At 42.0% G+C, this 15,245-nt stretch overlaps 1 protein-coding gene across 1 annotated transcript; it reads left to right on the top strand.

Moving 5' to 3' along the window:
* Positions 1 to 4,676: 4,676 nt before the first annotated feature.
* Positions 4,677 to 7,162, top strand: LOC311146354 (regulator of G-protein signaling 21-like). Its single transcript, XM_084182842.1, has 5 exons — positions 4,677 to 4,839; positions 5,062 to 5,121; positions 5,235 to 5,296; positions 5,441 to 5,607; positions 6,025 to 7,162. The coding sequence occupies exons 1-5, from the start codon at positions 4,757 to 4,759 to the stop codon at positions 6,208 to 6,210; spliced, it is 558 nt and encodes a 185-aa protein (XP_084038968.1). The 5' UTR covers positions 4,677 to 4,756; the 3' UTR covers positions 6,211 to 7,162.
* Positions 7,163 to 15,245: the final 8,083 nt, after the last annotated feature.

Below are 15,245 nucleotides of genomic sequence, written 5' to 3'. Positions count from 1 at the left end.
CATGTCAGATATAGAGTTGAAATGTATTCAATTTTGAGTTTGCATCCCAATATTACACTTTATATACATCACAGATGACTGAAATATAACAAAACTGACATTGAAACACCGGATTTTCGTTTGGTTTTTTAAATAATATTTATTAATGATGAAATGATGAAATATATTAATAACATTCCACCCATGAGGCCAAAGAGGGTGCTTTTGGTCATTGACTGCAGGAAAAGGATACATGTAGCAATGCAAGTGGAAACGTATTGTATCATAGTGATGCAAAATAGTGAACTATCCCTTTAATGCGCGGCAATCCTTAGTTGAAATAACAAAGTGGGACACCCCGCCTCTGTTTTGGTAAAAAGCTGAGGGATGGGCCTGGGGAAATGTAACAATGTTTACAAACATTGGAGTAAAATAAGCTAATATTTTGGGTTCTGATGGGGTTTGGCAGTTGAACTATGCTCGTGAGGCATCTATAAGTTATATTCGTCAAGACTCAATGGGTACATATCATTAATCTATACGTCCAAAAATGGATGTCACAACTGCAGATTGCCCCGTTGAAACTAGCACTTGAGAACAGACTAAATGTCTGTCAGCTAACCATCTAACCAGAAACCATCTAACTGGTCCAGAGGTTGAGAAACACTACTCTAAAATATGAAGTATAAAATGGGTGGTTCCAGCCCTGAATGCTGATTGGCTGACAGCCGTGATATATCAGACCGTATACCACTGGTATGTCAAAACATTACTTTTTACTGCTCTAATTACGTTGGTAACCAGTTTATAATAGCAATAAGGCACCTCGGGGGTTTGTGGTAAATGGCCAATATATCATGGCTAAGGGCTGTATACAGGCACTCCGCGTTGCGTCGTGCTTAAGAACAGTCCTTAGCCATGGTATATTGGCCATATACCACACCTCCTCGGGCCTTATTGCTTAAGTATGCTAGTCTTTCACCCCTTTCATCTCCTTATGCATACAGTACCATCTTAATGCAATCCAGGTCAAAACGATATCAGAGATAGCTTTTCTTAAACTTGTGACTACATTTCATGGGTTGATTCCAATCTCAATTAAAACTGAAGAGGAATTCCTGTATATATTATAACGTGTGAAATGTTGTTGTATTTAACTGAGTTATTGTTAGAGACTAAAAAGGCTAAATGTTACCCCTTTGACCATAAATTAAATGACAAAATAAGCTCTTAATTTGTATCAATAGTATTATCACTTTTGTAATTTTATGTAATCAGATACTGTCTCAAATTGAAATCAACATTTTCTGAATGAATCAAGCATCATATTCAAAATAAGATAAACTATCCAAATGAGTTCCCAAACTCCTGTCCTTGTTCTGTGTGGATCTTTTTTGGAAAGAAAGGTGCAAGCTTTATGTGCCTGCTGTTGCAATAGGTGCACTGACTACTGCAATACATTTACATTTACATTTTACAAAGTTATATGCATTTTTTTGTCATACAAAAATGCACAGTGCATTCGGACCTTTAAAGTGCCCAGTCAACCAGGGAAACAAAGGGAAGGCCTGTATCTTGCGTGCTATCATTTTGAATTTGATGCAAAACATCCAGATTGTTTTGATTGACCATGATTGTGGTCCGATTAACTTCCCTTCTCCCTGAAGAGTGCACACCTTCACCTCCCATCGTGGATAAATCTGAATGGAATAAGAAATATGATGCAAACTCCCTCTTGCCCAAGCTGTGGGGGGGGGGGGGGGGTGAGCCAGTCTGCACACTTTAAGAAAAAAGGGTTAAAAGGGTTTTGGAATAGAGGGATGTGGTCCCTGAAGTGCGTTCAGCTTTCCAACACCAGATGGCAGCAAAGCTCTCAAATGGACTTTGTTCTGGTAGCATGAAGGCTATTTTGTAAACAAATTAAACTGGCCCTGCACCAGAAGTTGAGGAGCAACATCCTCCTACGGTGAATGGTACACACATTTAGCACAGAAAACAGACGCTGCACAAATTTCACATAGACCGTTATGACACACCACCACATTATTTAACAGACAACGTGTGGACATTTTTTGGGGAACTTTCACATCATTGAAGGACAAAGAAAAATACAGTAATGAACTATGCAGTACTCACTGAGAATACCTTTTTCTGATTATTTACATTGATCTAATGGAAGCTTTAAAACACAGTGTTTAGATGCCCTGAAAAGTTTGTTTAATGTGAGTACTGGGGCCAAAGGTGCATCGCTGAGCGATGGCCTGATAAGAGGCCCTTTGCATACCTTACGTAACCATGGTGAAGGCATGCAAAGTGAGGTACACAGAGAGGACATGTTTCCCAGAATACACCTGGTATCATAGAAAGTCTCCAATGTCTGTTCGGCTTCAATTCTACATTGACCTTTAACAACAGCTGAAAATAGCACACACATTTTCTTCATGAAATGTACTTTTTCTAGTTATGTATAATATGTTATCATGTCCAAAATTCTAAATAATCCAATATAAATGCTCTGCGTGGGCTGCAGTTAGCAGTGCATTCAGTATTCCATTAGGTTTCAAAAACGTACGGTACCCAATATGTCAATATGCCAATCCTGTGTCAGTGGAATGACTATACCTCATGACGAATGCACTGCCTCCCATATATTTAATTTCTGCAATACTTCATTTGTTTATTTTCATGGGAGTCATCAGGTCCTTATATAACATTACACATTTCAGTTGGCTGCTTAGGACAGAGGAAGTAGGTGGTTTGGTTAGTCACATGTGATCTGCCAACCGAAAGTGGGACATTTTGTTCAGTTTTGTTTTTGAATGTTCAGGTTATTTTCAGAGGTGCTATGTAAACTACACGGTAGGGGTGGGGTTGAGTTGTGAACACCACAACTTCCTCTGGGTTTTTTCTCTGCTCTTATTTACTTCTGTTGGTGGTAAACCTACTGTACAGTACAAACCTACAAGGCGTGCACACAAACTCTCAAATGCACACACAGAGAGAGAGAGAGAGAGAGAGAGAGAGAGAGAGAGAGAGAGAGAGAGAGAGAGAGAGAGAGAGAGAGAGAGAGAGAGAGAGAGAGAGAGAGAGAGAGAGAGAGAGAGAGATTACAGGATACAAAAGAGATACTGCTGAATTGAACATACAGTACAGAACACAGCATGAAACGATAATGTATTCCTGAGGACTGTATTTGAAGTATGACATTCTCTGCTACCATGTGACCATCACACGGTTATCCTGATTGGTTCTTCATAGTGACACTAACTGTTAGCAACACTGATGTAAGCAACACTGACTACTGGTTTAAATTGCTCAGTTGTCATATGATAAAGATCTGCCATTTTTAAAACTTGAAGATGCAGTCGGAACATATCATACAAATTTGCAGGACGTAACATGTCATAGGAAATTGATGATGTAGTGAACAATTGTTACAACTTTTGGGGACCCCTTTCAAAACTACTGGCTGAATTTATTTTTTTTACAGCTCTGGAGCATCACTTTAAATGTCTTTGACAGCATGATGTCTAGACCTATAATAAAATAATAATATGCCATTTAGCAGACGCTTTTATCCAAAGCGACTTACAGTCATGCGTGCATACATTTTTGTGTATTGGTGGTCCCGGGGATCGAACCCACTACATTGGCGTTACAAGCGCCGTGCTCTACCAGCTGAGCTACAGAGGACCTCTAGTCAAGACTAACTTTCTTTTAAATCTATTGTGATCAGGCCCCGATCTATCTGTGTATATACCATACTGTATATGATTGGTTCTCTGTGACAGAAAAGGAAATGTCAGAAGCCACTACTGATGTAATGCTGTAGGGTGAGACTAAAAGGTGGGCATTGGGGTTTTCAGTGATGAATCCAGTCAAATCTTTGAGGTACTGTATTTTCCTCCCTTCTGCTTGCACCCTATTTCATTCACAATATATGCCATTCATGCATGCATACATTTTACATATGGGTGGTCCTGGGAATCGAACCCACTATGTTGCCATTGTAAGTGCCATGCTCTACCAACTGAGCTACAAAGGACCAATAACTTCTGGCAATAACTCCAGATAAAATGAATAATGGGGAAATAATCCATCCAGGCGTCATGATGCCAACTCTTCTGACACCTATTATGTCTGTATTATGTCTCATCCAAAAGGTTATACTCTTCAAAATGAAAACGTTTATGTTGGTAGAAACAGAAGTCTAGTAAAAAGCATGCGTTGACGTACACCCAAAAATGCTTGTAAAGGTGTTAACTAACAGAGGGTAAACTGTATAGAAATAAATAGAGAAAGTCACATTTAGAGTGATGGAAACAGAAGTTCCAGAATCATGGGACATGAAATCAAAAGGCGTTATGAAAGTATAACTTCCACCTGACAAAAGTGTTTGAAAACTTTAACAAAGGACCTTGTTCTTTACCTAAGCCAAATCGCAGAGTAAAGGTAAATATTTGCTTATCTGTTGTTTAAATTTCCAACATCATATTTGCATCTCCTGGCCTTAATCTCAACAGGTAATGACCTGTGCAGGTTTCTGAACGTGCAGACAGGCAGCTGCATTGAGCTGGTATGAACAAGCAAGCGTCATACTCTACTTCCTCTAATTCTGCGGTTAGGAATGAACGAAACGGGTGACGCTCACAGCAACCATATTCTGTATAAAGAGGGGTGTTGATGAGACTGTCAAAACAGACACACTTTGAGGACTTGCAGAGAACTCCAACACTGAGTACTCCATACACAGAACCCAGCTATTGTTTCCCCAAACATGCCTATCTCAGTCACATCACCATCAAGGGAACTGCATTCACACAACGTGGACATGGAGGACAAGAGAAGAAAGCAGACAAAGTGAGTATTTGCAGTATTGTTGATACCGTTTACATTCCAAGTTGGTTTATTGGTAATTCGGCACTTTTGCAGATTTAATTGTTCTAAAAAAAACATTGAATGATGTTGCTGGTTTCCTTTGCACTTAGGAACAAGACAACTTTGGGGTTTACTGTGCATGTGCACGTTTTGTGTGTATTCTTGTGTTTTACTGTATATTCACCTATTTACTCCATGTTTCAGGGGAAGCGACTTGAAATCCCGACTACAGCGCAGATCTTCCCAAGCCCCCAACACTGAACGGTAAATGGGATAGACTCTCCAGGTCCATGAACCTTTCCTTTCAGGACACATCCATGAAACCACATCTCCATCCAGTGTTTTGATCTGAAACTAACTGTCCTCCACTTTTACAGACTTAGCCCTGAGGAAATTATCCTGTGGTCCCAGTCTTTAGAGAGACTTCTCGCATCAAAAAGTAAGCATTTCATGTACTTCAAAACAACTTTAAAACATAAAACAGGAGGTTGATGATATGATCTTCATATGTCAATTTTCGTAGGTTTGCAGGTTGTTCAGCCTAGCTAAGTCTGCCCCCCCCCCCCCCCCCCCTACCCTTTAGATGGCATGACAACATTTCAAGCCTTCCTGAAGACGGAGTTCAGTGACGAGAACATTGAGTTCTGGCTGATCTGTGAAGACTACAAGAAGATCAAGTCATCCTTCAGGCTGTCCTCCAGGGCCAAGAAGATCTACAAGACATACATTGAAGCCGAGGCTCCAAAAGAGGTATGTTGTACTCACAAACACAGTATATTTAAGCAATAAGGCCCGAGCGGGTGTGGTATATGGCCAATATACCACGTCTAAGAGCTGTTCTTATGCGCAACACAACACAGAGTGCCTGTATACAGCCCTTAGCCGTGGTATATTGCCCATATACCACAAACCTCTGAGGTGCCTTATTGCTATTATAAACTGGTTACAAACGTAATTAGAACAGTAAAAATTATTGTTTTGTCATACCCGTGGTATACACTCTGATATATCACGGCTTTCTGCCAATCAGCATTCAGGGCTTGAACCACCCAGTTTATAATACTTTACGAAAAACATGTAGATCTTAGATCATGTATGTATCTACTTTATATGGACACATCTGCTTGTATCCACTAAGTCTCATCAGTTTCCTCTATCTCTCTCCAGATCAACATTGACCACAAGACCAGAGATCTCATCAGGCGGAATGTGAAGACGCCCACCACAGTTTGCTTCGACGAGGCCCAGAGGATTGTGTACAGATTGATGGAGAAAGACTCCTACCCCAGGTTCCTCAGAGCCAACATCTACAGGACCTTACTGGACTCTGCATCAGACTACATTAAGATGTAAATGAATGGTAGAAACTGGACCGAGGCTTCCAACAATGGACTGCAATGTCAGACAGCCAGGAAGGGTTTGCAAATGGGATTCATAAGAAGATGTGTCCAAATGTGAATTCTACTGGGTACAGAGATAACAGGCCAAAGGGAAAGGCTGGAAGGAACGTACAGAAGCGACTTTGCTGGCAATCCTTGTTGACCTATGTGGCTAGTAGTCTTTGTACTTTCACTTGAAAAAGAAGCACAACAGGGCCAGCAGCTCGTTGGTCAGGTAGCCTAGTGGTTAAGAGCGTTGGACCAGTAACTGAAAGGTTGCTGGTTCTAATCCCTGAGTTGACTAGGTGAAAAGTATTTTGATGTACCCTTAAGCAAGGTGTACCCTAGTTGCTCCTGTAAATCGCTCTGGATGAGCGTGTCTGCTAAATGATTAAAATGTAAATTTAACATATGACACATAGAAAGGGATTACAGAGACCATAGAAATAGATTGTATTTCTATGACAGAGATGGGGTGCTGGGGGATTACCTTGCCGAGCATTTGATTGCTAGGGACTTTCTGTGTCAAAGTTCTGGGGATGTTTTCAATGATGCATCTAAAACAGCCAGAGCAGGTATCTGCAGTTCATCAGTGGAGTTATTTAATGAGACATTAGATACAATTATCTACTAAGTTTGTCTTTTAAATCCAATACAATTTTAGAATGGGTTTATGTATGTACTCTAACACAACACCATGAGGCATGTAAGCTAAAAAAACATGTTGGAGAATTAATATGTGAAGGAATGACAATGTAAAAATGTTGCGCTGTACGTATGTAAAAATTAAGATTTGTCTAGTTGTATTTATACAACATGATTTCCAATATAATTAATGTACTTGTTTGCTAAATTAGGATCTTACTGAATATAAATTCAATAAAAACACATACATTTACAAAAATAAATTACTGCTTCAATCCTTCAAAGCACTGATCATTTACTGAGAACATCATAAGGTTTTTTAAATACCAGTTTTGTTGAAGAAGCTTCACACATTTTACTGAAAAGGTAACTTTTTACTTCAAGCATTTGGGTAAAATGCATTATGCATCTGAACAAAATAACAGCCAGATAGTTTAAAACTGTATGCATAGAAAGATACAACATATTATAAGCCTTTTTATAAGGCATTATAAAGGCTCCTACATGCTTATAACAACTTATAAAGCATTACACCAGGATTCTTTAGTTTAGGTAAAGTGTTACCAGGAGAAGGATTTGGCGGGAGAGAATCTAACTTTACGTGGCTGTTTGCCGCTTCCTGAACCAGTTCTCTGTCTCAGATGTGTTTGATTGTTGATTGAGGTAGTGAGACAAAAAACACATCGTGACAAATCGTCATCATTTCCTTGTTTGGACAACACTGTGTATTAGTAACCAGATTCTCCTCAGATAACTGGATCATGTAACAGTCAGAAGCCTCAGGACGGTTGAGTTAGCAGACTTTCTATCTCGTCAGAAGAACAGGATGTGTGGAAGTTTTTTTGCGCTGTATTCTGACAGAGAAAGATGTATCATAGACATACAGTGGGGGGAAAAAGTATTTAGTCAGCCACCAATTGTGTAAGTTCTCCCACTTAAAAAGATGAGAGAGGCCTGTAATTTTCATCATAGGTACACGTCAACTCTGACAGAAAAAATGAGGAAAATAAATCCAGAAAGTCACATTGTAGGATTTTTAATGAATTTATTAGCAAATTATGGTGGAAAATAAGTATTTGGTCAATAACAAAAGTTTCTCAATACTTTGTTATATACCCTTTGTTGGCAATGACACAGGTCAAACGTTTTCTGTATGTCTTCACAAGGTTTTCACACACTGTTGCTGGTATTTTGGCCCATTCCTCCATGCAGATCTCCTCTAGAGCAGTGATGTTTTGGGGCTGTCGCTGGGCAACACGGACTTTCAACTCCCTCCAAAGATTTTCTATGGGGTTGAGATCTGGAGACTGGCTAGGCCACTCCAGGACCTTGAAATGCTTCTTACGAAGCCACTCCTTCGTTGCCCGGGCGGTGTGTTTGGGATCATTGTCATGCTGAAAGACCCAGCCACGTTTCATCTTCAATGCCCTTGCTGATGGAAGGAGGTTTTCACTCAAAATCTCACGATACATGGCCCCATTCATTCTTTCCTTTACACGGATCAGTCGTCATGGTCCCTTTGCAGAAAAACAGCCCCAAAGCATGATATTTCCACCCCCATGCTTCACAGTAGGTTTGGTGTTCTTTGGATGCAACTCAGCATTCTTTGTCCTCCAAACACGACGAGTTGAGTTTTTACCAAAAAGTTCTATTTTGGTTTCATCTGACCATATGACATTCTCCCAATCCTCTTCTGGATCATCCAAATGCACTCTAGCAAACTTCAGACGGGCCTGGACATGTACTGGCTTAAGCAGGGGGACACGTCTGGCACTGCAGGATTTGAGTCCCTGGCGGCGTAGTGTGTTACTGATGGTAGGCTTTGTTACTTTGGTCCCAGCTCTCTGCAGGTCATTCACTAGGTCCCCCCGTGTGGTTCTGGGATTTTTGCTCACCGTTCTTGTGATCATTTTGACCCCACGGGGTGAGATCTTGCGTGGAGCCCCAGATCGAGGGAGATTATCAGTGGTCTTGTATGTCTTCCATTTCCTAATAATTGCTCCCACAGTTGATTTCTTCAAACCAAGCTGCTTACCTATTGCAGATTCAGTCTTCCCAGCCTGGTGCAGGTCTACAATTTTGTTTCTGGTGTCCTTTGACAGCTCTTTGGTCTTGGCCATAGTGGAGTTTGGAGTGTGACTGTTTGAGGTTGTGGAAAGGTGTCTTTTATACAAGTTCAAACAGGTGCCATTAATACAGGTAACGAGTGGAGGACAGAGGAGCCTCTTAAAGAAGAAGTTACAGGTCTGTGAGAGCCAGAAATCTTGCTTGTTTGTAGGTGACCAAATACTTATTTTCCACCATAATTTGTAAATAAATTCATAAAAAATCCTACAATGTGATTTTCTGGATTTTTTTTTCTCATTTTGTCTGTCATAGTTGACGTGTACCTATGATGAAAATTACAGGCCTCTCTAATCTTTTTAAGTGGGAGAACTTGCACAATTGGTGGCTGACTAAATACTTTTTTCCCCCACTGTATAATTGACAAAAATGACAATTTGAAAATCCTGCTTATGAGGCACAAAAACACATAACTTGTTTCTCACAAGTGTAGCAAAGGTTGCAAGCGCTACAAACAACGTGTCCACACTGACAATGAGAAAGGTAAACGACTAATGATAATATATTGAATGCATTAACATAAATGACCGTAACCAAACAAACATCGTAGATTAGAATTTATGGGGATTAATGGTAAATGTACTACTGGTGATATACTGTATGTAATGGGGAATGTATCAAAGGGCAAACAATTCACACAATGAAGTTATGAAACAATGAATGCACACAAATTGGCAGGAGAGAGCGCATTCTGGAGAGAGACACGCCTTCTACATCTTAGCCACGCTCCCCTTCTTCTTTCAAATTATACCCAAGATACATCATCTTCACACATTGTCACGTTCGTTGTATAAAGGATTAGACCAAGGTGCAGCATGGTATGCGTACATAGTCGTTTATTCTAATAAACACAGACAAAATAACAAAAGCAACTGAACGTGAAGTTCTAAAGGCTAACAGCAACAAGCCGAAACAGAATCAGAAACAAGATTCCACAACTAAAGGTAGGCAAAATGGCTGCCTAAGTATGATCCCCAATCAGAGACAACGATAGACAGCTGCCTCTGATTGGGAACCACACCCGGCCAACATAGAAACAGAATACACTAGATTCTATCCAAATCACACCCTGACCTAACCAAACAGAGAATACAGGTGATCTCTAAGGTCAGGGCGTGACAGTACCCCCCACCCCAAAGGTGCGCACTCCGGCCGCAAAAACCTGACTCATTAGGGGAGGGTCCGGGTGGGCTTCCAGCCTTGGTGACGGCTCCGGCTCCGGCCGTGACGTAGGCAGTAAACTCCTCTTCCATCCTGCCTCCCCTTTGCACGCCCGGTCCGGTCTGGACCCCGGCGCAATGCTTCCCCTCTCAGTCCTCCCACGATGCACCAAGCCCTGTCTGGACCCGGGTGTGGGAGATCCCGACCCTGGAAAGGGGTTAACGTCTGGTTCCAGCTCGGCAGTCCTCCCGCGATGCACCAAGTCCTGTCTGGACCCTGGTTGAGCGGATGGCTCCGGCATGGGGGAAGAGTAGACTACCGGACTCGGACTGAGCACCGGTGAAGCGGACTGCCCCGGCTCTGGTAGGGAGCAGATAACCGGAGCAGGCACGGGCCATACCAGGCTAGGGACACGCACCACTGGTTTGGTGCGAGGAGTAGGTACGGGGCGCACCGGGCTGTGGAAACGCACCAATGGTTTGGTGCGAGGAGCAGGCACGGGCCGTACCAGGCTAGGGACACGCACCACTGGTTTGTGTCCAAAATGTCTTCCCCACCTGTGTCCAGCATGTCTGCTCCTCCTGTTCACGCTGCTTGGTCCGTTGGTGGTGGGATCTTCTGTCACATTCGTTGTATAAAGGATTAGACCAAGGTGCAGCATGGTATGCGTACATAGTTGTTTATTCTAATAAACACCGACAAAATAACAAAAGCAACTGAACGTGAAGTTCTAAAGGCTAACAGCAACAAGCAGCATCAGAAACAAGATCCCACAACATAGGTAGGCAAAATGGCTGCCTAAGTATGATCCCCAATCAGAGACAACGATAGACAGCTGCCTCTGATTGGGAACCACCACCCGGCCAACATAGACATAGAATACACTAGATTCTATCCAAATCACACCCTGACCTAACCAAACAGAGAATACAGGTGATCTCTAAGGTCAGGGCGTGACACATACTGTAGGCCTAAAGCAGTGTTTCCCAACAGTCCTCCAGTACCCCCAACAGCACACATTGTTGTTGTAGCCCTGGACAAGCACACCTGATTACACTTGTCAACTAACAACAAAACTGTCCGGGGCTAGAACAAAACTGTGTGCCGTTGGGGTTACTGGGGGACTGTTGGGAAACACTGGCCCAAGGAATACTCTCAGGAACGGTGTCAGGTCCAAAGCAGTAGCCATTTTTGGAAAACCAATGCAATTTCAAAACGAATGCAATTTCATTCATTTTATAAATTTTATCAAATTTATTGGCGTGCCAAGGCAAATACACTTGCGTGCCAGCCTTGGCACGTGTGCCTTACGTCGCCGATGCCTGGTTTATCAGATCAGTATTTGGCAACCTTGTAGTTTCTTAGTATAGATTCATAAACAATCTACAAGCTAATAATTAACTGTTGATAAATTACTATAAAAACTACTGTACAATTCTTAATAAAGTAAGTGTTGCAAAAAACGTTTTCCTTTTCATGCACAACCCAAGGTGACATGCACAACACAGTGACAAAGCAAGATCCCACGTATACACACTTATACACAATACACTGCATGAGTAGATGCACACTCAAATGGAACTCACTTGGATGCTTGTGCATATGACATCTATAGCCTCGATGTACAGTATCTACAGCGCCTTCAGAAAGTATTCAAACCCCTTGACTTTTTCCACATTTTGCTGTGTTAAGCCTGAATTCAAAATGGATTAAACTGGATTTTCTTCTCACCGATCTACACACAATACCCCATAATGACAACGTGAAAATGTGTTTTAAAAAAAGTTTGCAAATGTATTGAAAATGAAATACATAAATATCTAATTTACATACTGTAAGTGTTCACACCTCTAAGTCAATACTTTGTAGAAGTACCTTTGGCAGCAATGACAGTTGTGAGTCTTTCTGGGTAAATCTCTAAGAGCTTTCCACACCTGGATTGTGCAACATTTGCCCATTATTCTTTTCAAAATTCTTCAAGCTCTGTCAAATTGGCTGTTCTCATTTACAGGTCTTGCCACATATTTTCAAGTAGATTTAAGTCAAAACTGTAACTCTGCCATTCAGGAACATTCACTGTCTTCTTGGTAAGCAACTCCAGTGTAGATTTGGCCTTGTGTTTTATGTTGTTGTTCTGCTGAAAGGTGAATTCATCTCCCAGTGTGTCAGGGCGACGTGTATGCTGTGAGCGAAGTCAAACGCAGGACACCGACCTACTGGCAGACGAACTTTACTAGCACAGTAATCAAAATACAAACAAAACCTCCAAACAGGGAGGAACAAAATACGCATACACCCGAACACTGCCGACCTCACGGAAAACAATCACACACAATAACCAATGAGAGACAGGGGGTTATAAAGGGAATACAATGTAACATAATGGGAAACAGGTGAAAACAATCAGGACAAACTAGACAAACACCGAAACATAGATCGGTGGCAGCTAGTACTCCGGGGACGACGAACGCCAAAGCCTGCCCGAGCAAGGAGGAGGGGCAGCCTCGGAGGAAGTCGTGACACAGTGTCTGGTGGAAAGCAGACTGAACAAGGTTTTCTTCTAGGATTTTTCCTGTGCTTAGTGCCTTCAGAAAGTATTCACACCCCTTGATTTTTTCCACATTTTGTTGTGTTACAGCCTCAATTTAAAATGTATTACATTTAGAATTTTTGGGTCACTGGCCTACACACTATACCCCATAATGTCAAAGTGGAATGATGTTTTTAGACATTTTTGACTTAAATTTACTTGAAAATGGTTGTCTAGCAATGACCAACAACCAATTTGACAGAGCTTGAAGAATTTTGAAAAGAATAATGGGCAAATGTTGCACAATCCAGGTGTGGAAAGCTCTTAGAGATTTACCCAGAAAGACTGAAGGTGCTTCTACAAAGTATTGACTCAGGGGTGTGAATACTTTTGTAATTGAGATTAATAAATCAATAAATCTGCAAACATTTCTAAAAACATGTTTTCACTTTGTCATTATGGAGTGTTATGTGTAGATGGGTGAATTTTTTAAAATATTTAATCCATTTTGAATTCAGGCTGTAACACAACAAAATGTGGAATAAATTAAGGGTTATGAATACTTTCTGAAGGCACTGTATCTATGGTCTCTTTGCTGTTGTATATGTCTTCAAACCTCAGACCAAATCAAGAGGGCATTACTTTAGTCCAAGTCATGAGATGAACATCACTTCCCTAATCACATGGGGAACTACAGGTGTAGGATCTTAATTTGACCTATATTGTCAGATCAGGGAAATTCTCAGCAACAAAAGTGATCAAATTAAGATTGTACATCTGTATAGACAAATTGAACGTTATGACCTCCTTCAGGGAGCAGTAGTTATAGTCATAATGTTATGTTCCCTTTCAGTCAGTCAACTTTGGTACAACATACTATGGGTAAATAGAATCCCACCGCAACGGATACTAAATGAAACCGCCCATGGCAGACCACCCAGACCTGACCCCGCCAGATGCGGCAGTCTTGATATTGCGCACACAGCGCAATACCAGTCAACCCTTAAACAACGCCCAAGATGCTGCCAGACCCCTGGATGGAGTGGGTGTGTACACTGCTAGGTAACCCTTGCCCCTTGCTGCTATATGCCAGGGAGATAGCCTCCACAATCCAGTGGGAGAGACACTGCTCAGAGGGCGCCCCCTGCCGCGAGCTGGATTTTTTTAGCGGGCCGTTCAATATATGTGCATAAAGCTCACACCGGACACAGGGTATGTAACTTCTGTTGCTCTTCAGAAGCAAAAGGTGAAAAGGGAAATAGCTCAAAAGCTAAGGACCTGTAGGACATAACCATGACTTTCGGGGGCGAAGACCGCATTTGGACGCAATGTCACCTTAGAGTCGCCTGGGCGAATTGAATACATAAAGGGTGTACGGGTAATTGGTGGTGGTCCAAGGCCAAAGCCACGAGCAGGGAGGTCTTGTAGGAGAGGATACTCAGATCCACAGCCTCCAGTCAAAGGGGGCTTCACAGACCCAAAACCAAAGCTAAATCACAAGCGGGCGCAACACGTTTAGAGATCGGTCTGAGCCGGCGCACACCCTTTTAAGAACCGCACTGTTACGGATACAGGTATCCTGTGTTTTTGTGTGTTTCTCTCCTTCTGCCCTAATCACAGGTGTCCTGTATGTTCCTGATTGGTGGTCGTTGAGATGTCTGCTGATTGGACCAATCAGTGAACATTCCTGTGCATTGCACCACCTGTTACTCGTTTGTTCAATCACACATCCCATTGTATAAAAACCAGTCTTGTGTTTGTTGAGAGGGAGAGAGAATATTTCCCTATGTGAGTATGGACACGGTGGTGTCCTGTTTTTGGTTACTCACTAAGTTGCTGTTTATTATGATTGGTAATTCTGTTAGACTACTGTTTTGTTAGGTGAGTGCGGATACTGTTGTGTCCTGTGTATTGTGTACTACTTAATTGCTGATTACCCTGTTTGGTAGCTTTGTGTGTTTCTGGGAAAAGGGGAGTTTAAGCTAGTTGCCCTTGGGCGTACATTACCCGTAGGAAGAAATCTGTCTAAAAACACTAGTTAGACCTGAGCGGACCACCCACTGTACTTTTGTATGACTAGCAGTAGCCTAGCTGTTCTTCAGGCAGGCTAGATCAGTTTAGGGGGTTTTACACTATTGTTTCATTTCTTGGGTCCTGCTCAGCCCTTTTTCCCAAACCCTTACCGTGTGTTCTGAAATAAACCATGTGTGTTTGACGGTAATTCATGGTAGTTGTGTCCTATTTGTTCGCACTGTTCCATGCCACACTCCTAATTTGCATAATTTATGTTACGGGTCTCATGTCCATCCACCCTAGACGTTTAGAGCCACGGGGTTCGTAACACGCACCAACAAGAGATGAGCCCCTGGAGTGGCAACATCAATTCCCACATGGCATGCTAAAATAGCCACCATGTACACTTTTAAAATGTAGAATGCCCACCCCTGCTCGAAAAGCTTATTGTGGTAAACCTACCTGTGCGCCTGGGACAACAGGTCCCTGCGCAACAGGAGTTGTCTTGGGTCCCTGCCTAAAAGGCGAATGGGGAG

The sequence above is a fragment of the Coregonus lavaretus genome (genome assembly GCF_964263955.1).
Source record: "Coregonus lavaretus genome assembly, chromosome: 19".
Classification (NCBI taxonomy): Eukaryota; Metazoa; Chordata; class Actinopteri; order Salmoniformes; family Salmonidae; genus Coregonus; species Coregonus lavaretus.
Note: the sequence above shows the minus strand (reverse complement) of the source record. Positions and strands in the feature narration are given on the sequence as shown.